Below are 24,513 nucleotides of genomic sequence, written 5' to 3'. Positions count from 1 at the left end.
CACTGTTTTAAGAATCGACCAGCTCGGAACCGATTCGGCCGAGTTGGTCCGAGTCAAGCACTCACCGGGTCAACTTGGCCATCAAACTAGTTTGGCCGGCTCGGTAATAGTGGCCTGAAAACTCAAAAAAAACGATTTTTTTACTTGCTTTTTGGTGAAGAGATTTGTGTTAAAAGCTGGTGGACACATGAATTCCACATTAGCTTATTGTTTTCATAGGTTGTTTACTTGTTCACTCGACTTCCTGTGGAATGAATCGTTTAGTGCTTGAAAATAGAAAGTGATGAGTCTGGCGCTGGCAATTTGATAGGATCTAATGTTGTGAACTTTTTGCCAAGAACATGAAATCTCCTATAAGAATGGAGCAAGACATTTGTTGCCTTCATTGTATAAAATTCCTCAAGGAACAATGTGAATTTCTAAGTAAACAATGATACTATCTGAGAACCATGTAATAAAGAGGGCACATGAAATTGAAATGTTGATCAGACATGTGATCCTAGTTAGAATGTTTATAGGTGCAATTCTCTCTTGGAAGATGGTAGTTTATCTTTATACATATTACAAAGTTGATGGGAACAAACTTGAAGTTGCCCCAAGGGATCCTAAAACTAGAGAATAGCCACAAAATATTTTATGGGTTGTAGATGGGTTTGTCGTGACTACATGTAGATGTGGATGCAGAAGTTTTGGCGTTAGGGATCCTATATCTTGATCTGTGTCACATACAAATTGCTTTTGTAGTTCTTCTCATGAATACATCTATTAACATCCATCTTGGTGAGATGGTCTAAGATGATTGATGAGGGTACAAGATTAAAAATGAGTTACAAACTATGAAGCATGTAGATATGCTACCAGTGGTTGATCCAGATGATCTTGGCTCCTCTAGCAGTAGCCACTAGCTAGTAGTACTGGTCACAGTTTACTTTTGTTGTAGAGGCCATTTCTAGCCTCCTTGGTTATGTGTTTTTGTTTTGATCTCTATATCATCATCATGTATGTATTGGACAGTGCACTGGGTGCCATTTTGATATAATGGATATATTCATGAGCCTACTTTGATCATATGTTGTCTTCTATCTATATTCTAATGCTGTGTGTTTGGAAATATGAATGAAAATCTTTAAAATTATGTTTTTTATAAATAAAAAATATTTAATGTATTTTTTACAATGACCAAGTCATTGAAATCGAGCCGGCCAAGTCGATACCGAGTCGGAGTCGACTCTTGGCCGAGACGGAGTCGGAGTCGGAGTTTTAAAACATTGCTCTCGATCAACTCTCCTTCATTATCTATATCAGTGTTCAGCAAAGTTGAGACGAGATGCAGAGATGGTACATGATGACAAGATGGCATGATGATTGATGGCTAGATATTGGCAGGTGGAATTCTCCCTAGTTGAGAGGGAGTGTTAGATTGTGCAACTAGGGCCAAATTCCACTTTGGAAAACTCATTTGATGGAGATAATTATTGCATTAAATTCCTCTTTTCGAGAGGACTAAAATCAACCTAAAGATCACTTAATTTGGACAAGGAGAAATATGTTTTTGAAGTCAAGCCCACACATGTGCAATTTGTCAAGGTCGGCTTGGAATCAAGTTCGACAAATTGACCCTCCTCCAACGCATATAAATAACAGTGACCTCAAGCCTCATTTGGCACCAACACAACTCATCATATTTTCTCTCTCCTCGTCTAATTGGGTTGTACAAATTGCAGGCAACCTATTTCTCTCACACGTGCATATTTCAGGAGTCAGTTTGACTAGGCATTGACTTTTTGTTTCAGCTAAGTTTGACCAGCAATGACCGAGGGTCCTTTTACCTGTTTGTTTTGATCGTGATTTTTGGAGGAATAATTCTATGTGGGCAAGCCGCATTGACTAGCACAGAAACCGAGGATTTCTGGGCACTTTGACCTGCATTGACCACAGGGTTGACTTCAGGTTGACCAAGTTTGACTGTTAATTTGTTGACTGTTTTGGGCTAACTTGACCAGCAAGGAAGGCCGAATTTGAGTGGGTTTGACTGAGCTCCAAGTGAACTGTTTGTTATTGCATTGACCACTGTTGACTTTCTGGTTAGATCTATTTCACTGTTGTTGACTGAAAGCATAATATTGTTGTTACAAGGTTGTTTTGGACAGTGTTTTGGATCATCTTTTGTCAAGTCAACTTTGACTTTGACTTCATCATTGTACATTATTGGATTCTCTCTTTGTTGAACAATTGATAATAGATAAGAAGAATGTTATGAAACCAGCTCACAAAAAGGTAGAAAAGATAGATCAATGCCTTAGAATTCAGCCTCTTCGAAGGGGCAACCTCCTTTACATTACACAAATGAACAATTCTTGGATGATACAAATGAAAAGACCTCCTTTCTATATATAGGAGTCTAAGGGGTCATAATATAATCAGAGCCGACATAACAATAATAATGTAAGGGCACAATAATAACAATAGTGGGCTTCTATGGGGCACAATATTAACAATATGGGCACTACATGGGTACATCAATATAATAAGGGGATTGTACTAATAACAGTAAGGGGTTACACTAGTAGTATAGGGGCCTAACATGCCCCTCTCCTTCAAAAAGTGTTGTCCTCAACGCTTGAGTAGTTCTTGATGCTTCTGTATAAAAGTCTTGTCCTCCCATATGGAATCTTCAGTGGGTAAGTTCTTCCACTTGATGAGATACTCTGAAATTGATTGATTTCGTAGCTGTCAAGTTCTTGTTTCTGTGACTACTCCAGGTTCCAATATGATTTTTCCTTCCTCTTCAATTTCTGGCAATATTGTTTGAATTGGGATCTGTTGCAACTTTTGAATAAGTGGCCATACTTCTTCGTCCTTCTTCCATTCATCCCTTGCTCCATTTATCCAATCTAGTTGGATAATAGAAATAGCACAAAACAATGTTTCCACATCCTCATTCTTTCTTGAGAGTGCATCTGCAACAAGAATTTTCTTCCCTTTTCTGTAGATGATGTCAAAGTCATAACCCAACATATTTGTGACCCATTTTTTCTGTTCTTCTAAAGATAATATTTGTTCTAAAAAGTATTTAAGACTATCATGATCCATTTTTACCTTGAAGTGTCTTCACATTGGGTAAGGTCGCCATTTCTTAAGTGCATGTAGTATTGCCAACATTTCCTTCTCATAAATAGCTTACTTGAGATGTAGTCGTAAAAATACCCAATCACCTACATCAAAAATTTTGTCACTACGATGCTAATCTACCTGTTGTTTCATTCGATTTTGCACCAAAGTGGCATTATCCTTTAAAAGTTGGAGAACTTGTTGTTGATGCTCGATGTGATCTTTCACTGCTTGAACCTTTTTCTTCTTGATATGTCCTTCTATCTTAAGAGTTTGAGGAGTGGTAATTTCTTCCAATGCTTTACAAGATATGGTTGGATTCATTTATTGACGCTTGATGTGATCTTTCACTTTTTGAACATTTTTCTTTTGGATATGTCCTTCTATATTGATAGTTTGAGGAGTGGTAATTCCAGCCAATACATTACAAGATATGGTTGGATTCATTTCTTCTTTCTCGATATGATCTTTCACTTCTGAACCTTTTTATTCTTGATATTTCCTTCTATCTCGAGAGTTTGAGTGGTAATTCTTGCCAATGCTTTACAAGATATGGTCTGATTCATTTCTTCTTTCTTTGGGGTTGGGTCCTGGTGTATATCCTCTTTTTTTAATGTTTTTTGATCGTTTTCTTCCTCCCCTTCATACTCTATGTAAAATAATTTCTTCTCAGCACACTTATGACCTTTAGTGCATTTGCTATCACAATTGTAACAAAGCCCTTTTTCTCTTTTTTCTTCCAATTGTTGCGGTGTAACCCTTGTAGGTTGTGGAAGGCTAGGAGAAACAACACTTCCATCTTAATAGTTGTGAGGGGTAGACTTCCTTGTTTCTATAATTTTACTTTCCACTATGTAACAAAGCCCTTTTACTCTTTCCAATTGTTGTGGTGTTCCTCTAAAGAAGGTGTTTCTCTTTGTATCCTCATAATGTGCTATCATTTCCTCCATGAAAATTGACCACGTAACAAGTTGTTTACGAGAACAAAGCCCTTTATACCATAAAAATTGATCTGGTTCTAAATATGAAGATGCAATACATACCTTTTGTAATAGTGGTACACCATGTAGATCAAAATATTGCTCCATTTGAAGTATCCAATTTACCGGATTCTTGCCATCAAACTTCCTCATATCGCCTTTTCTTGATTTTAGGAGCTCGATATTGAAATGACTATAACTCCGTAATTTCGGCTCTTCCAGTTCTGAAATTGCGACCTGCAGTAGCCCTATGTGTCCTTTTTCCAATGCCACCAGTGTGATCCCAATTGGATTCTCCAAGGAAGAGTTATGCCAAATCTCCCACAGTGACCTGATTATAGACTAGTTCAGTGGAGCGAACTTGTACAATGTGCCACGTGTCCCTGTTTCGACCTTTGGCTCTGAAAAATATACACAAGAAACTACAGTCCGTCCTCTTTCTGTACCTTCTTACGAAATTTCAATCCGATGCTCAGAGAGAAAGTTATGACGATTTTCCTTAGGTCACCTGTTTGGAATGTAATTCAGGAGTCTGCAAAAAGACCAACTTCCTCAGATCATATCTCCGCAAATATAGCGCAAAAAGCTCTGAAATTCGGACCCGAGGTTCAGTGCGATTTCTTCTCAAATGGGTTTTTTTTCGCTTCTGAAACATCGCAGCAAAAAAAAAAAGTTATAACGAAAATGCCACGATGACCTATTTGAAGCAGCGAAACCCTAGAATCCAAAGCTCCGATACCAAATGTTATGAAACCAGCTCAGAAAAAAATAGAAAAGATAGATCAACGCCTTAGAATTCAGCCTCTTCGAGGAGACAACCTCCTTTACATTACACAAATGAACAATTCTTAGATGATACAAATGAAAAGACCTCCTTTCTATATATAGGAGTCTAAGGGGTCATAATATAATCAGAGCCGACATAACAATAATAATGTAAGGGCACAATAATAACAATAGTGGGCTTCTATGGGGCACAATAGTAACAATATGGGCACTACATGGGTACATCAATATAATAAGTGGGTTGTACTAATAACAATAAGGGGTTACACTAGTAGTATAGGGGCCTAACAAAGAAAGATTAAGGGTTTCCCCCTTGTGGGATTTGTCCCTGGCATTAGCCAAAATTTTGGTGTTCTTTTGTCTTGGCTTGTCTTCTACATTTTTACTGTTTATGTTCTATCTACAATTACTGTCAATGTGAATTAATGGTTTATGCGATTGCTATTGGAAACTAAATTGAAAAAATCATTGGGTTAACAAAAGGACATTGAAGTAATTGTTGCAAGCATAGAACTTACCATTGTTATCTAAAATTAACATCTTACAATAAATGATCTTAGCCCCTTAGCTCATGAATTCAATCAAGAAACTCATCCAGTCAGTATTGTAGGTGATTGGGTTTTATGCTTCAGCAAACCAAAGAGATTTGGTACCCCAAATGACACTGAACCCAGCCCCCTCTTTCATAGACTCGTCCCACTAGAATATGGCAAAATTGGGCACTCAAATGAAGCTTGAAAACTTGGCCTTTAAAAAAAAGATAGAATATCCAACATTAGGAGATAAAATCAATTGATAACACCATGAAAACTTACTCCATCTCTGTCATTTCTTCTCCCCCACCCACAATTAAGCTCAATGACGAAATTTGAGTGATTCCACTGCCCATATTAGTTAGGGTGTATGGTTTCAACACCGAAACTAGCAACCAACAATGATGTTAAGTTTTGGTATGTTCTATGCTAGAGCAATTTATTTCATTTCTTTTCCATATAAGCAATCACATCAGCATAAAGTAAACTGCAGATAGAACATAAATATAAATCACAGAAGACAAGCCGAGACAAGAGGACACAAGATGTGGCACGAGCCAGGGACAAACCCCACAATGTGTGGGGAAACCCTTTGATCAAATCTTCTTATATCTTCAAAGTTCAGCAGAGAAAGAGGGAGAGAGTACATTTACAACAGAAATCAACACTTTGACTTATCTAGATCTAGCATAGATCATTTCGTATGACGATGAGATCAGTTGAAGACATTCTGCTTCAACTAATTCTCCAAGGTGACGGCTTCACCTATCGTAGTGTTGTCTTTCGTCCATTTGCTGCACCTTACCGTGTAGCACCATCACGCTGCATCATGCATCATCATGCATTTCATGATCACTATGCTGCCCATGCATCCCATCTATCATGCTACCCATGACCTGATTTATCATGCTGCCCATTCATCATATAGCTCCTTGCTAATGTGCATCATCATCATTATGCTGCCCCTGCTAATGTGCATGATTATCATGCTGCCCTTGCTAATGTGCATCATTATGATTATCATGCTGCCCTTGTCATAAGACACTAAGTTCTATATCTCAGGATTGTTGTGTGTAACATGGTCCCTTCGTCCACATCTTTAGATCACTATTGTATTACACTGTCCAATATGCTTAGAAAAATTGTTTCTTTCCATAGACAGCTTTGGATTTACCATGCTGTCACCTACAGCTATGTATTACTACGGCTTCACTTTCATGTTGTTCATGACCTGCGTATTAGGCTACAGGTCTGCGTATTAGGGCTTCCGTTTAATACATCTGGACAGTGTAATAAGGGTCTCCCTTGACTGCGTTCAAGGCTGTTCCTTTTAACTACGTGTAAGGGTATTATAAAGATCGTAGACAGGTCCTTGAATAACTGTGGCTGTGTTTATAACTGCGGCTAGGTCTTCAATGAGCAGTGTTATATTCCTTTATGAACAGCGTATTATATTCGTTCATAAACAGCGTGGTTCATATATACCTGTCTGCAACTTGGCTTCATATGCCTTGGCTCTCTTCGGCCCACAGATCCATGGCTTCTTAACCCCTATAGACTCCGGCTATGACTGCGGCATGTGCTTTGACTATCTCTTTTCTGCATATGGTTCAAGAACAACATCGTATAAGTATTTACAAGAACTGTGTATTAGTAGTTGCTGTGCATATAGAAGATGACAACACTTAGAGTTCATTTGTTGTGCGTAGTTACTTCCATTGCCAATGTTCAACGTTCATTATTGTACGTATAGAAGATGACAGCGTATAGAGTGCATGAGTTTCCATGTCTGCATGGAATCCTTATTACAGCGAAACCATCCGAATATTTTCACGCGTGAATATCTTGCTGCGTTGTATCATAGCCTACGTATAGATGATTCCATAGACACGAATTAGGGCATCACTTTGAGGACAACACGTTGACTGTGATTAGAGCTTTATCTGCAGCTAGGGCTTCTTCTGGGCCAGCGTATTCTTTTGGTTTTCTCCTTCTCCAAAAACCCAAGACGTGGAGAGGAGATCACCTCAAGAATGTGTACAAATGATATCAAATCCTCATCTATTTATACCAAAAACGTATAAGTTGAATAGACATGATGTTTGGGCTTCTAGAGCCTACACAAGAGCTGGTCGGCTTGATAATAATCCGGATCCGGAAGACATAATCACACAAAATGCAAATCGCAGAAGTCTCATATCCATAATAATTTTATAATCAAAATAAATTCATATCTCCATAAATACTTATCAGAATCGGATGATCTTTAGATCAATCCTACACCTCTCGATGAGAGAGATCCAATAAAAATATCAGCTGCCATAAATAAGTTGACCCACATGGAGTTTGGCCCTAGTTGCCAATTTAACACTCCCTCTCAACTAGGGAGAACTCCATCCGGTGATCCATAAGTCCGACTGTACTATCTCTACCATCAGTGCCCTGCACTGCTCTGCCCAACTCTGCTCAGCTCTGCTGGCTCTGCTATGCTCTCATGGCTCTGCTAGCTCTGCTCTGCTCTGCTCAGCTCTACTCTGCTAAACTATGAAGAAGAAGAATTGATCGAGAATGTCTTATACCATTCTCCACTGACCCGAAGTCAGTCTCAGAGTGTGTACCACTGGTCCTAGACCAGTCTCAACCGATCCAAAGTCAGCGTCATAGTGGGTACCACTCCTACCACTGGTCCCAGACCAGTATCGCAGGCTCAAAGAGTGTACCACTGGTCCCAGACCAGTATCGCAGGCTCAAAGAGTGTACCACTGGTCCCAGACCAGTCTCAACCGACCCGAAGTCAGCGTCATAGTATGTACCACTCTTACTGGTCCCAGACCAGTCCTGCACTGACACGAAGTCAATCTCGGAGTATGTACCACTGGTCCCAGACCAGTCTCAACTAACCCGAAGTCAGTGTCATAGTAAGGTACAACTCCTACCACAAGTCCCAGACCAATATCGCAGGCTCAGAGAGTGTACCACTGGTCCCAGACCAATCTCAACCGACCCGAAGTCAACGTCATAGTATGTACCACTCTCACTGGTCCCAGACCAGTCCTGCACTGACACGAAGTCAGTCTCGGAGTATTATGTACCACTGGTCCCAGACCAATATCATTGATCCCAGATCAATGGAGGTCATCCTAGCGTAGGGAGTACAGTAGATACAACGATGCGTCCATCGGTACTACTATGGTCCCTAACTTCATTTCCCTGCTCATTGATCAGATGAGAGGTACTTCCCATGAGTCCCAAACTGCATGGGTAGGATGCCTCGACAGGGGAACTAATCAATCTTGTCCTCACAGGAGAACACATCAATCGTGCTACAATCGCCATGGAGAACAAATCAATCCAGGCCGCCATGGAGAACACATCAATCCAGGCCCCACAGGAGAACACATCAATCCTGCTACACAGGAGAGCGAATCATCCTATTCCACATGAGAGCGAATCATCTTGTCCCACAAGAGAGCGAATCATCTTGTTCCAGTGTGCACCACCAGGAGAGGGTGAGTCACCCTGTGGTCGTATGTTGCTCCAGTAAGAATCGCAAGCCCCCAGAGCTCCCAGAGCTCAATCTATGCAACATGCAGGACCCTTTTACAAGGGTCACTTGACGACTCCAAGTCGTACGGGAAAATCACAGATTTGAACTTTCCCCGGGGCTTTGTCAAAATGTCAGTGACCTGCACATCAGTCTCAATGCGATGGAGCCTCCTTGCTTATCGACTTACCATATCCAGATAAGGCAATATCTGATGTCTATTTGCTGGAGCAATCGTCGAATACGAGATTCCTTAATAATCGAATCCCACCTCTGGTTGAGAATCACAGTGGTATTCATCATGTGTACTCACTGAAGAGTTTCAACAACCAGGCAACTTCATACAAGGTCATACTCGTAGTTATGTATCCGGTCTCGACGATACTTATAACAATCGATTTCTGCTTCCTGCTCACATCCATGATATCGAAGCAAAATCCAACACTAAGAAGTGCTCTAGTGATCCTCCACAATGCCTGTCCAGTCAGCATTCGAATAATCATGCAGTTTTCATATTTCCGGCAGAGTATCTCAATCCATGAGAGATTGAGCCCCGAAGATATCTCAAAGGATTCTTGGCACCAATCCAGTGAGGCTCAACCAAATATGAGCTCACCATGCTAACTGCAAAACATATGTCCGGATGGAGTTTCACCAAGAACATCAATGCGAATGAGTTTATGAAACTCAGAGGCATTCCCAAATCAAGTCCGGCATCACTACCATATAACCTCTGAAAAAGTTAAGATCTTCGACGTAGTCACAGACTAGCAGTTTATCTTTCCACATTTGGAATCCAACTCCCTCTGTCTTCTACAAATGAGAGGGTCTGTACCTATCAGACATAGGTGTCGGTATGAGAGGCCTGTCATCCACAACCTTCGGATGGTTTGGATAGATTTCACTCCTAGTGAATCTCAGCTTCATCAGACAGTTGTTGATCCTCTCATACTATGCTCGGGGTGTCTTGCTTCAAGCCATAGAGGGCTTTCTTCCACCAGCATACGTGAGATTCCTGATCATCAATCTCAAACTCCACGGGTTGTTCCAAACCTGTGGACCTGCTACATGAGGGGGAATGGTCCCCTAGTATCATTTTCCTTTGATACATCTCAGACATGTACCTACATGCTCTTTTGAATTCAGGCATCTCTGTCACCATCTGACTCACAGACCTCTGGTGCTGTGTCTATGGTCCCCAGTGGACTTCCTGCAACTTGATACAACCCTGAACTCAAAAACATCTTCGAAAATTCAATTTTCAAACATGTACCTATCCATTGACGAATGCCACCATAAAACCTTTGACTTCCATTCCCTTTTCAGGATAGATGGCATCGGCTCCAAGTGTAATCCCGCTATTGTTTCCATCTCTATCAAATTAGAGAGTGCACCCTTTTATCCGATGAAGTGCCTTGAAGCACTACAATCAATATGCCAGATTCCCAAAGAATCTGAAGGAGAGGGCCAATACAAAATAACCCTTCTCTATCAGAAACAATATTTGATTCTCCTTACCTGGGTTCCTTGTTTCCTTGAAGAGTCGGTCGTGTCTTTGATGACCTACATCTTTGTCATTCGAACACTCCTTCGCATAAGGGACGAACTCATAACCAAGACATCTACCTTTCCATCCACCCTTAGATCCAAACTTCCCAATGAAGTGATCTTTAGGTATGCCACCGGAAGTTCTATTGTGCCATTCTGATAATATGCTCTGCTTCGACTTCACCCTAAGTGAATTGTGAAGAACCCATTGATCCTTTTGTCTTGTCCCAACTGTCTTTGGTGATTGTTGTTTCACTCTTGCTTGGGCATTGTCTTCACCTCAACTCTGATACCATGTTAAGTTTTGGTATGTTCTATGCTAGAGCAATTTATTTCATTTCTTTTCCATATAAGCAATCACATCAGCATAAAGTAAACTGCAGATAGAACATAAATATAAATCGCAGAAGACAAGCCAAGACAAGAGGACACAAATGGTGGCGCGGGCCAGGGACAAACCCCACAATGTGTGGGGACACCCTTTGATCTAATCTTCTTGTATCTTCAAAGTTCAGCAGAGAAAGGGAGAGAAGTACATTTACAAAAGAAGACAACACTTTGACTTATCTAGATCTAGCATAGATCATTTCGTATGATGATGAGATCAGTTGAAGACATTCTGCTTCAACTGATTCTCCAAGGTGACGGCTTCACCTATCGTAGTGTTGCCTTTCGTCCATTTGCTGCACCTTACCGTGTAGCACCATCATGCTGCATCATGCATCATCATGCAGCTCATGATCACTATGCTGCCCATGAATCCCATCTATCATGCTGCCCATGATCTGATCTATCATGCTGCCCATTCATCATGTAGCTCCTTGCTAATGTGCATCATCATCATTATGCTGCCCCTGCTAATGTGCATGATTATCATGCTGCCCTTGTCATAAGACACTGAGTTCTATATCTCAGGATTGTTGTGTGTAACATGGTCCCTTCGTCCACATCTTCAGATCACTATTGTATTACACTATCCAATATGCTTAGAAAAACTGTTTCTTTCCATAGACAGCCTTGGATTTACCATGCTGTCACCTACAGCTATGTATTACTGCGGCTTCACTTTCATGCTGTTCATGACCTGCGTATTAGGCTACAGGTCTGCATATTAGGGCTTCCGTTTAATACATCTGGACAGCGTAATAAGGGTCTCCCTTGACTGCGTTCAAGGTTGTTCCTTTTAACTACGTGTAAGGGTATTATAAAGACCGTAGACAGGTCCTTAGATAACTGCGGTTGTGTTTATAACTGCGGCTAGGTCTTCAATGAGCAGTGTATTATATTCCTTTATGAACAACGTATTATATTCATTCATAAACAGCGTGGTTCATATAAACCTGTCTGCGGCTTGGCTTCATATGCCTTGGCTCTCTTCGACCCACAGATCTGTGGCTTCTTAACCCCTATAGACTGCGACTATGACTACGGCATGTGCTTTGACTATCTCTTTTCTACGTATGGTTCAAGAAATAAGTATTTACAAGAACTGTGTATTAGTAATTGTTGTGCATATAGAAGATGACAATGCTTAGAGTTCATTTGCTGTGCATAGTTGCTTCCATTGCCAACGTTCAACGTTCATTGTTGTGTGTATAGAAGATGACAGCGTATAGAGTGCATGAGTTTCCATGTCTGCGTGGAATCCTTATTACAGTGAAACCATCCGAATATTTTCACGCGTGAATATCTTGTTGTGTTGTATCATAGCCTGCGTATAGATGATTCCATAGACACGAATTAGGGCATCACTTTGAGGGCAACACGTTGACTGTGATTAGAGCTTTATCTGCAGCTAGGGCTTCTTCTAGGCCAGCATATTCTTTTGGTTTTCTCCTTCTCCAAAAACCCAAGATGTGGAGAGGAGATCACCTCAAGAATGTGTACAAATGATATCAAATCCTCATCTATTTATACCAAAAACGTATAGGTTGAATAGACATGACGTTTGGGCTTCTAGAGCCTACACAAGAGTTGTTCGGCTTGATAATAATTTTATGATCAAAATAAATTCATATCTCCATAAATACTTATCGGAATCGGATGATCTTTAGATCAATTCTACACCTCTCGACGAGAGGAATCCAATAAAAATATTAGCTACCATAAATAAGCTGACCCACATGGAGTTTGGCACTAGTTGCCAATTTAACAAATGAGGGTTTCCAAAACCCTAGACTCTTCCTCGAGAGTTTTCCAAATTTCTTTTTCTCAAGTGAGCAAATAAAAGAAAAGAATAATGAGAGACTCCTCATTTTCCCTCTTTTATAACTCATTCGACATTTTTGTCACATTTTTACCCTTTTATTTTAATAAAGTCACTTTAGTGGGCTTTTTCACTTTATAATTTAAAAGTGACTTTTCATTAGCCTCGGACCTAGGTCCCCCTTTTACCACTTTAGCTTTTGTAATGTTTTCTCCTACACGAATTGTGCTCCCTTGATTAATTTTTCCCACCCTAGCCTACAGGAACCTTATTAGGCTAGCGGATGCCCTTCCTTATGTTTCCTAAGTGGATGGGGACATTACAGTTTGCAATGTTAAATGGGAGGTTGTCATAGTACCTAAACCTCCTCACTAACATATCTACCTCTTTCCTCTTCTTTTCATTAAAGCTCTCCAAGGATAGTTCAGCACCTAGGATCGTGCAAGCAAGGAAGGAGAGGTGATACTTGGACTTGCTAGAATGCTAGGTGAGTAATTACCAAGAAGTGGTATTTAAGATCTACCTATTCTTGCAACTTCAAAATTTGATCCTAGCTCTCCTTGCATTGTTTTAAAATTTATTTGGTGCTATCCAAAGCAACTTGCATTGGGTTTATGACTTCTATAGGGAAATGGTCACAAACTACAACATTTTTGCATGGGATTCTCAATAGCTAGTGTCTCAACCTATCTATGCCCCCAAACAAAATAGTGGCATGGTATTTGCACTTAACTTGCTCGTCATCATTTGGATCCACCCAAACTTATTATTCCCATGCTTTATGGAGAACCTCTTAGATTTGAGCTTAGGAGCCATGGATAGGAATCTAGGTATCAATAAAATCCAAATGATGATAGATATAATCCCTAATATAAATAAAGAATAGGGATTATTCAAAACAAGTGCATGGGAAGCCCCCTAGGGGCAGCTCAATTTGCAATGGCCGAGTTATGAAGTATTATGTAAAACTATGAGATCCAAGGTTCAAAGCCTCCTGATTAACCCATGTCTACAAAAAGGGCATATATAGGTACCTGGAGATTATAGTGATTGGTGTCATAATCGACCCCATGTCATGCAAGTCCAAAACTGACCCAGTTGCCCATTCCTCTAGATTAATTATAAAAATACAAAGATATATTATAAATAAATAAAAGTGCATTGGAAACTAAGGGCTCAATGCAACGTATTCTAAACTTCTGACATATGAAAATGGCAAATTGATTAAAATTTCAATGTTTCATATGCTAGTTGATTGACTGAAAATTTTACAAACACTGTTATCTAGAAACAAAAAACATAAATAAATAAATCAAAATCATAGCACTGTGAGTCATGATTGTTGACATATCTCCTTCACATGGGCTTCATGTGACAAAAGCACAACCTCGTTGAGTCCTTCACACAGCCAAAATGCATCATATAAAATGGCCCCTCCTTCACACAACAAATAAATCACCTTGCAAATAGTAATCATGAATCTTGACCTCCTTCACAAACACGCTCATGCCGCTCACATTCACACAATCACATCAAATAGCAAATAAGAGAGCGAGAGAAAATGGCTAGCATGAGAGATGGGAGTGAAATGAAAGGGGGTTAGTATTTATCAAAGAGTTTAGGATTTCTGGGCTTCATTTCCAATGTTTTCTTCCTTCCAAATTGCATTTTTACCTCCCAGCTGGCATGAGAGGTCCACGAAAGGCCTTCACGGTCAAATTCATGAGTCTATGGCAAGTTTGTGGTGAAAGTCGCAACTCTAACCCGAGTCTCACAAATCTCGGCGAGTCTCTACTAAGTCGAGTAACACTGATTTGACATACTTGCATGATGTCTTAAAAATTTCATGTTAGAAAACAAAACATTGTGATTAAGGAGGAACACACCCATGTATCCCAAGAATGGCTACAATATATGAAAAATACAAGAGACAATAAAACCACAAGAAGAGACCAAAAGCCATGCACCCAAAGTATTAACTTACAAGTGACATGTTGAGTAGATAAAGTTGAGGCATTGCCATGATTGGGCATTTATTAGTTGTTGAGCAACTGTGTTTTAAGGATGAAAACAAAAATGACTGCGTTGCCAAAGAAGTGACTATTGCCCTAATTCTACCGTCCAGTTCAATGGCCAGATTAACTGGAAACAACGAGTATACATGGCATCCACAAATATCTAATGCTTTTGGCCTTACTCAAGAAATCTCTACAATTGTTCGGCTTTGTCCTTAATAGTTTGTTAATGAATTTTAAACAAAGAAAAAGCTAAGGATCTTGAGTAGCGCCAACGTAAACTTACTGGATAGGTGAAGACTCACAATGCGAAAAAAAAGGCAAAAATGTGTTTTTAACCTGATGTCTCAATTTAGGATTTAGAGAAAATTACAGTAAATAGTTTTAATACCTGATACACAATGGTTCAAGTGAGAGAACTTTTGGGTATTCTTGTTCAAAAATGTGTGAAATTTTTGAGTGATTTTTGAGAAACTACCTACATTGAAGCAAATTCAATCTTTCAAGCTTCTATGTTCATGGTGACATCCAGAAGATAAACGAAAGCCAGAGCGAACAGTATGGAAAGGAAAGAAAATGAAGGGAATTAGTGAATGGCTAAGTTGTAACCTACCTTGCCTTCGGAGGAGGAGAAATCCACAGCCGGAGGGCAAGGGAGGCGGCGCCTGTAGAAATCTGCAACCGCCATCCACTCACTTCCACTATTATTTAATTTCAGTTTACAAAACCAGAGGTTCAGACAGGACCCCTGGCCAAATTAGGAGACTGAGAACTTATAGCTCTTTCCCACGCCGAATATTAATGTCGATGTTCCCGCAAATTGACGGACATGAAAAGTTAGTTGAAAAGTTAGTTGAACTATTGCGACTTCACACTCTTATTTTCCATTCCTAATTAATTTCATTCATAATTAATTTCGGAGTTTTTTTTGGGTTTAACAATTGGTCAAATTTTGATATTTTGAATTGTGTTGTTTAAATTGGTTTTTTTGATATTGCGAAAATTTCTAGATCACTGAGATTGTTAATACTTCACTTGTTAAATTTGTGATTTTAATAAACAAAATAAATTATAAAATAAATCAGAATTTTTTTAAATAAATTAGATTTTTTTTCAAAAAATCACACTTGAAAGCTACTCAATTAATTTCTACCCATAAATTTTAATTTTTATCTTGAATTTGTTATTATTAATATTCAATTCTTCTTATATTATTATTAACTAATTTAAATTCAATATTATTTTAATTAAAATATAAATAAAATAAAACAAAATGATAATATATATATATATATATATAAATTTATTCAACTAATTTTTAATGGCTAACTTTGGAACTAGATGCATCTTTGTTATTTAAACATTCTAATTGAATAATTTTTTCACTTTTGTCGTGACAAAACCACATTAGATGGTTCAAAACTCAACCAACAACTTAACAACTTATGACATGATTAATAGAAAGACTTTATCAAAATCACTTTGGATCACATACGTCTAAAATCAAACATTTTTTTATATATTTTCCAAATTATATATATATATTCAAATTATTTTTAATTATTATTATTATGATGACGACTATTATTATATAGGCGTAGTCTAACTTATAAATGAAATAGTCTTTTTCATCGAATTCACCAAAATTCGGCAATACAATTTCAAAAAAAAAAAATTGAAAATACATTTTTGAATACATAAATAGATTTAGCACTCTCAAAAACTCCTAGGGTACTCAAATTATGCAAATTAAACTATTTAAACTCAAGAAGGATTTTGATTAAAATTAACCAAAAAAAAAATGTGGTGAAAAAGGTCATTTAGTTTATAAATTAGAGTGCTCATATATATATATATATATATATATATATATATATATATAAATTTGAAAAAACTAATATATTATTTATAGTTTTGTATGGGGAGATGTGAAATTAAACATTAAATCAAACAATAATAATAATATATAATGTGAGTTAATTAAAAATACCACACTTGTTGGTTCGAAACGCATCGGCCAAAAAAAATTCTCATGTGATTTATACCGAAAGACTTTGTTAAATAATATATTGTTTCAATTCAATTTATTATATCGTAATTTTGTTTTTATTAATAAACAAAGAATTTTTCTCTAGAGGAGGGTGCCCATGAGTGGGCTTATCCCCACGCTTTGATATGATAGCACACTAATTAAAAGGGCGTTGTGGTGGCCCCCTCTTCCCCCCACCTAGCATAATGCACTTGCACAAAGGGAATTGTCATTCATTTGCGCTTTGTGGGATGTAGGGAAGAGTACAACATACATCAATTGGTGATCAAGGTAGTTTTGCTCCATGCTTGAATCATAATTGAAAGCAAATTTGCACTGGATTTGCGACATCATTGCACATGTAGAAGGTTCATTGTAACAATCCTGGGTTAAAGTTCATGTAATAAAAGTTAATAAAGGCAAAATAAGACGAAGGTTATGAGATACGTATTCTAAGTTGAATGTTGGGCAAAACATCCTAGTGGGTGTCACTTTTGGTTTATTATGGTTAAAGGAATTGGCAAAGGCATTGGCAAAGACAAATAGACATTAATTGGCATTTTATTTACGAAATAAAGGAAAATAGGAGAAAAGGGAGATGAAAGGTCATAGGTTTGCATGAGAGAAAAATTGAAGGAAAATGAACAAAATAGAGGTCTCAATGATAAAAAGGCTTCTGAAGATCGGTTCACAACCTTTATTCAGTTCAGTTTTGGAGTTCTCTATATTCTCTCATACTAATGTACACTTAGAACATTCTTGGGGCACTATGGCATTGGAGAAAGGAAGGCAAAGGAAGGACAAGGAAAGCAAAGGACAAGTAAGGAAGGTTGGATCAAGCAGCTTCAGTAGGAAGACTTGTAGGTAACAAGTTGCATGTGTGATTTCCTAGCTAGTTTGTTAATGCATGTTACATGCATTTATGTATTTGATTCTCTTGTTGTCATTGTCATGGTTTTTTTCAAGTGTGACAATGTTTTCAACCTTGCCTTTCCATTTCCAAATAACCATGTTGTGATGGGGTTCTTTTGTTTGGTTGACCTTTGGATTGTCGGAAGGTTTTGCAACGTGGTGAGGTGGTCTCAAGAAAATTCCAAGAGTTGGTGGTGGAGGTGGTTTAATCTCTAGGAAGTCCTCGACAAGTGGGCGAAGACATGAAATTCATCAAGGTATTAGTGAAGAAACTCTGAGGCATCCAAACTTGTTTTGGGCATTGTGATCTCTTGGCCAGTTTTGGCGGGATCACGAAAGCCTGAGGGTGGAGGTGGTTTAATCTTTAGGAAGCCCTAGTTTTTTATGTTTTCGTTTGCTTATGTGATCTCTTCACTAGTTTCGACGAAATCGAGGGAGTAAGAGGGTGGAGGTGGTTTAATCTCTGAGAATCCTTGGTTGTTTATGTCTTGAGTTCCCACATTCATGCTTGGAATATGGCACGGGGGTGATTGGTTGAAAGAAAGATTTGGTTTAGCTCAATCTATGGTCAGGTGGTACGTGGAAGTCCCTGACTTGGTTAGATTTTGCATATGTTAACAAGAGCTCGTTTCCTATTGCATTTCATGAGTAATTATACTTGTTACTATGTGGCTTTTTTTGTTGTTTTATCATGGTTATTATTCTCGTTATATGTTATTTATAAGCATGGTTCTATAATAGGCTCTAGTTATGGCTCTTGATATGTTTTGATTAGTTGATGAATGGTTAATGAATGCATGAGCTAACAAATGTTATTACAGTTATTATGAGAAAGCATTGGACCTTCTTGGTGATTCTCATATAAGTTTCAGACCCCTATGTTCATATTTGCATTCATGACCTATAGATCACATGTTCACCATGTGTTTGGCAAAATGACTATCATGGTTAGGCCTAGTTAGGTCAAGTCATTGATCAAGTTTTGTATGAATGCCTTTGTCCTGATGTTTTTTATCATTCTGGAAAGTATCATTGATTTTTGGGTAGGCCGTGGCTAAGGTATCAAAAACTTTCAAAAATCATAGCTCCCACACCTCTAAGACGGGGAGCCACCCATTAATCAACCCCACAGTGATGATGTTCAAGTTGTAAAGTCAAAGGAAAACCTCCATTAAGAAGGATAAAGGGGCTCAACCCCTCCATTAGTGGTTTTGCCCGCCACACTGGCCTTTGGCTTCCACTCATGGCTCGACTGGGTCTGTTGTGGCCTGAAGGCTAGCCTGAAATGGTGGCTCAAAATCTAGGACCGCACCCTCTAAACTGGACGTTTTGGGCTATAACTGCACCCTTACAGGCTTATGCATTCAGTTGGAGACCTATAACCACATGGAGGCCTTGTCATGCATACATTTGTGGTCCCAAGTCACTTAAAAAGCAATCCATTTCAGGGTTTGGGCACTTGAAGTCAATAAAGTTCCACTTTGTCGACTTCACTTCCTTAACTGTACTTAGGAGGTTGGGTCGAAGTCATTGATCCAATTTGGTATGGATGGATTTGTCCTGATGTTTTTTATCATTCTGGAAAGTCTCATTGAGCTTTGGGTAATGGCCTGAAGGCCAGCCTGAAATGGTGGCTCAAAGTCTAGGACCGCACCCTCCAAATTAGACGTTTTGGGCTATAACCGCACCCTTACATACTTATGCATGCAGTTGGAGGCCTTGTCATGCATGCAGTTGTGGTCCCAAGTCACTAAAAAAGCAATCCATCTCAGGGTTTGAGCACTTGAAGTCAGTAAAGTTCGAGTTTGTTGACTTCACTTCCTTAACTGTACTTAGGAGGTTGGGTCATGTCATAGTATCCCTCAACTCATGTTTACTCCGACAGGGCAATGAAATCGGGTAAATGTGGGAGGGGTGGGTTACACATCGGTATTAGAGCTCCCAGGCTCAACACTTGGACTGGATGGGCAGAATGTGTTTGTCATGCATGCATGTCAATTGTATGTGCGTTCGTTATGCATGTATTATGAACTTCATTGTTGCAATAGTGTCGTCATGTAGAAGTTGATGATGTTGATGTTGAGATAATTGATATGTTGATTTCATTTTATATACATGTATCATGCTAATCTGGATTGATCTTGCAGATGAGATAGCCTCCACTGAACTTCACTGAGGTATGTTAATTATGTTTATATTTGGTTTATCTGACATGGTATGTTTGTAGGAGAAGAGGATCAGAGATGACTAGAAAAATGGTGAACTACAATTCACGAGACTCTCCCTATATATCATATGAACAACACAGAGATGAGCATTCTCCTGACATAGCAGACACCTTGAGAAGTCTAAAGGTAGAAATTAGAATTTGCAAGGCGGATAATGAAAAAATCATTTAGTCACAGGAAAGACTTTCCAGGGCATAGGAAAAACAAGTAGAAGTCAATGCAGTTATCCTTTAGAGTTTGTTAGATTTGCAAAGATAGGGACAACCACAAAGCAGTTATGGACAGGAGGACGGGACTAGTGGGGCATATGGTAGCAAGTTTTATGGTGGGCACAGGGATGACATAGATAGAGATGGCAGGTTCTTGGGTACACCTAATAGGAGAGGCGGTGGATATGGGCCCTATTCTAGTTCTGGTTTAAACAAGTATCATGATCATCATCGTTATCATCCTTATAGGAGATGTGAGAGGGGATACTTACCTGAATTAAGAAATACTTATCAGGGAGTACTATGATGAAAAGGCTAAGGAGTTCTATGAGCTGAAGATGGCATCCATGACGGAAGAGGAGTACACAACTATGTTCCTAAAATTGTTGAGGAATGTGCCTTATATTAAGGATAAGAAGATGAAAGTTCAGATATTTATCAATGGACTACCATTTTCATTTAGGGATCAGATTGAGTATAATGAGTCACGATCACTGAAAGAAGTAATTGGAAAGTTGAAGCATTGTTATTAGAAATCAAAGTGTAAGAACAAGTCCAAGCATGGTTGGAAAGAAAATGACAAGACTAAAGGGGAGTGGCCACTGAAGTAGGGAAGACCTCAAGATATAGGTGAGAAAGAGAATGTTGCTCCTTACAAGAAGTTTAATACAATTGAGAAGTGATATGGGTCGCAGCCTGAAGAGAAACAGTGTTGGGTGTGTGTTATATTCTTTCTATGACTGGGAAAAAAGAATTGGGCCCTATATTTGGTGGGCGGACATACCTATGGTTTTGTGCATGGCTTTCGCACATGGTTTTGGGCATGATGGTTTTCTACCCATTGTAGAACCGGTCAAGGGAACTACGATTATGTTATAATCTAGGTTTAATGGATTGGGGTTTATGAATGCTTCAGCGTGTATATATGTATTGTAACATTGAAAGGAATATAATGAAAAATCAATCTGGTAGTCCTGTTTTTGGGATCTAGGGTAAAATCTTTGTGTATTTTTTTTGTGTTTCTCGTCATTGTATATTTTTTGTTTTTTTTTAAGAATTCGTTTGCAGGTAATGTCTGTAGATTTAAAACCTAAAAGAAGAAAAAAGGTATTGGGTCATTGCAGTGTTGGATATGTGGCAAGGATCATCGCAAGAAGGATTATATGTTGTATTAGGGTGGTAGAGTTCAGATCTACATTGCTCATGAGGTGCAAAAAGTTGGGGATGTGGGCCAGAGCATTCCTCGAATCTATGTAGAATTTGATAACAAGCGGGTGGATCACCAGGGATCCATTATTGAGATTGAAGGTAAGATATGTGATTGATTTGTTTCCATTTTTATTGAAACCAGATCTAATTATACTTATGTTAACTCTGACCTAGTGAATAACTGTGGTTTGAGAAAATAAGTGCATGCAAAGTATTGGTTGGTGTAGTTGGCTACAAGTACTAAGAAAAGAGTTCATCATTGGGTAAGAGCTTGTGCATTTGAGCTGAATGGTATGCTTATCTCCACAAATCTAAATGTACTTCAATTGGGATCAGACATTATGCTTATGGGTATTGATTGGTTGTACCTTTGCAAGATTAAGGTGGATTGTTACGAAAAGGCTATTAAGTGCTTGGATGATGATGGAGAGGAGAATATTGCAAGCTAATAAGAAGCCTACATCAATAAAAATGGTTACAACTATGCAAACAAAGTGCAGTGGCAGGAAAGGGTGTGTATTGTTTGCAGTGCATGTTTCCATTGATAAATGTAAGGATGTTGAGAACGTGAAAGTCTTGAAGAGGTGTCTGGTTTCGTAGCAGTTTCGTGATGTGTTTCCACAGAGATTTCAGAGTTGCCTCCTCATAGGGAAGTGGACTTTTCTATTGAGTTGGTACCAGGGGTAGCACTAGCATCAAAGGCACCTTACAAGACAGGCACTCTAAAGCTAGTGGAATTGAAGTTGTATTTGAAGGAAATGCTTGACAAGGGATACGTTAGGTCAAGTGTATCCTTGGGGTGCACCATTTTTGTTTGTGAAGAAGAAGGACAATACTCTCAGGTTGTGTACTGATTACAGGTAGTTGAACAAAGCAACCATCGAGAACAGGTATTTGGTGTTGATGATTAATGACTTATTCGATCGACTAAAGGGAGTAGCAAAGTTATTAAAGATTGATTTGAGATCATGATATCATGAGGTATGCATCAAAGAAGAAGACATATACAAGATGACTTTCTGAACTAGGTGTGAGCATTATGAGTTTGTTGTGGTTTGACTAATTCTCTAGCTACTTTCATGTGTTTGATGAATAGTGTGTTGCGTCTTTATCTACACAATTTTGTGATTGTAATCATTGATGATATATTGACATATTCTAAGAATGAGGAATAACATGTCGAACACTTAGCAACAATATTGAGATTTCTAAGAGAGCTTAAGTTGCATGCCAAGCTTAGTAGGTGCGGATTGTTTCAAACATAGGTATATTACTTGGGACATGTTCTTTCCAAGGAAGGCATAACAGTGGATCCATAAAATATTAGAGCTATCATGGAATGGTAAAATCCTAGGAATGTGGATGAGGTCAAATCATTCATGGGGTTAACAAGTTATTACAGGAGATTCATCAATAACTTCTCACAGGTTACCTTTCCTGTTACATCCTTGCAGAAAAAAGGAAAGAAGTTTGAATGGATAGAGGAATGGGTAGCCAGTTTTAAGCAATTGCTTACAATGCTCCAGTTCTAAAGATTACAGATCCAGGTAAATATTTCGTGGTGTGTACAAATGCTTGCAAGAGAGGACTTGGTGGAGCCCTGATGCAAGAGGGATAGGTGGTATTCTATGAGTCAAGGAAACTGAATGAGCACGAGAAAAATTATGTGACGCGTGATCTTGAGTTGGAAATGATCATTCATGCATTGAAGATGTGGATGCACTATTTTCTTGCCAGGAGGCTTGTGTTGATGAGTGATCACAGTGGGTTGAAATACTTGTTTGACCAACCTAATCTGAATGCGAGGCAAGCTAGTTGGTTAGCTACGGTTAGTGAGTTTGACTTTAAGATCAAGTACATTAAGGGTAATGAGAACAGCGTTGCAGATGCTCTTAGTAAAACAATGCAAGTAAATCGCATAGCAACTATGAGTTCATTTACATAATTGTATCTTACAAGCAGGAAAACATTATGACAGGTACCAACAGCTTAAGCATAGATTGCAGCAGCAGGATACAGGTGATGAGGATATGGATTATCATCTCACGGAAGATAGTTTTGTGATATTTAGGGACAAGATTTATGTGGGACAACAGTGAACTCAGGAAGCTTATCCTACGGGAATTTCATGTTAAGTCATAGTCAGGTCATTTGGGATATCAGAAGACATTGACAGTTGTGAATAAGTTATACTATTAGCCAAATCTGAAGAAGGAAGTGGTTGAGTTTGTGCCTAGATGTTTGGATTGTCAATAGATAAAAGTAGAGTGTAAGCATCCAGGTGGTTTACTACAACCGATTCTGACTCTGGAATGGAAATGGGAGGTCATTTCTATGGATTTAATCACAGGTTTTCGAGGACACAACATGATTCCATCATGGTTGTGGTTGACAAGTTGACCAAGGTAGCTCACTTCATTCCAGTGAAGTCTACTTGTAGGTAAAAAGTTGCATGTGTGATTTCCTAGTTGGTTTGTGAATGCATGGTACATGCATTTGTGTATTTGGTTTTCTTGATGTCATTAACATGGGTTTTGTTGGGTGTGACAATGGCTTAAACCTTGCCTTGGCATTTTTGAATAGCCGTGGTGTGATGGGGTTATTTTGTTTGGTTGACCTTTGGATTGTCGGAAGGTTTTGGAACTGGGTGAGGTGGTCTCAAGAAAATTCCCAAGGGTGGGACCCTATATTAGGTGGGCGAAACTCCTATGGTTTTGTGCATGGGTTTCGCACATGGTTTTCTGCCCATGGTACTTTGTAGATCCGATCAAGGGAACTATGGTTATGTTCTAATCCAGGGTTAATGGATTGGGGTTTATCAATGCTTCATAATTTATATATATGTATTGTAACATTGAAAGAAATATAATGAAAAATCAATATGGTAGTCCCGAATTTGGGATCCAGGGGAAAATCTTTGTGTATTTGTTTTGTGTTTCTCGCCATCGTATATTTTCTGTTTTTTTAAGAATTCGTTTGCAGGTAATTTTTGTACAGGGTTAATACCTACAAGTAGAACAAAGGTAGTGGGTCGTTACAGTGTTGGATATGTGGCAAGGATCATCGCAAGAAGGATTATCCATTGTATCAAGGTGGCAGATTTCATATCTATGGTGCTCATGAGATGCAAACAGTTGGGGATTTGGGCTAGAGCATTCCTCAGATCTATGCAACATTTGATAACAAGCAAGTGGATCACCAGG

At 38.7% G+C, this 24,513-nt stretch overlaps 1 protein-coding gene across 2 annotated transcripts in view; it reads right to left on the bottom strand.

Moving 5' to 3' along the window:
• LOC149251687 (glutathione gamma-glutamylcysteinyltransferase 1-like) overlaps window positions 1-15,553 on the bottom strand; it is a 502,910-nt gene extending 487,357 nt beyond the window's left edge. Inside the window, exon 1 of one of the 2 annotated variants that reach the window (XM_089459523.1) lies at window positions 15,337-15,553. In XM_089459523.1, the coding sequence (XP_089315649.1) occupies window positions 15,337-15,411 (75 nt within the window). In that variant the 5' untranslated portion in view covers window positions 15,412-15,553. The remainder of the gene's footprint in view (window positions 1-15,336) is intronic. The other variant, XM_089459524.1, reaches the window with a different exon arrangement.
• Between the last annotated feature and the right edge of the window lie 8,960 nt (window positions 15,554-24,513).

This window comes from Pinus tabuliformis, chromosome 7 (assembly GCF_031772625.1).
Source record: "Pinus tabuliformis cultivar Carrire ecotype Pingquan chromosome 7, CPIR1, whole genome shotgun sequence".
NCBI lineage: Eukaryota > Viridiplantae > Streptophyta > Pinopsida > Pinales > Pinaceae > Pinus > Pinus tabuliformis.
Note: the sequence above shows the minus strand (reverse complement) of the source record. Positions and strands in the feature narration are given on the sequence as shown.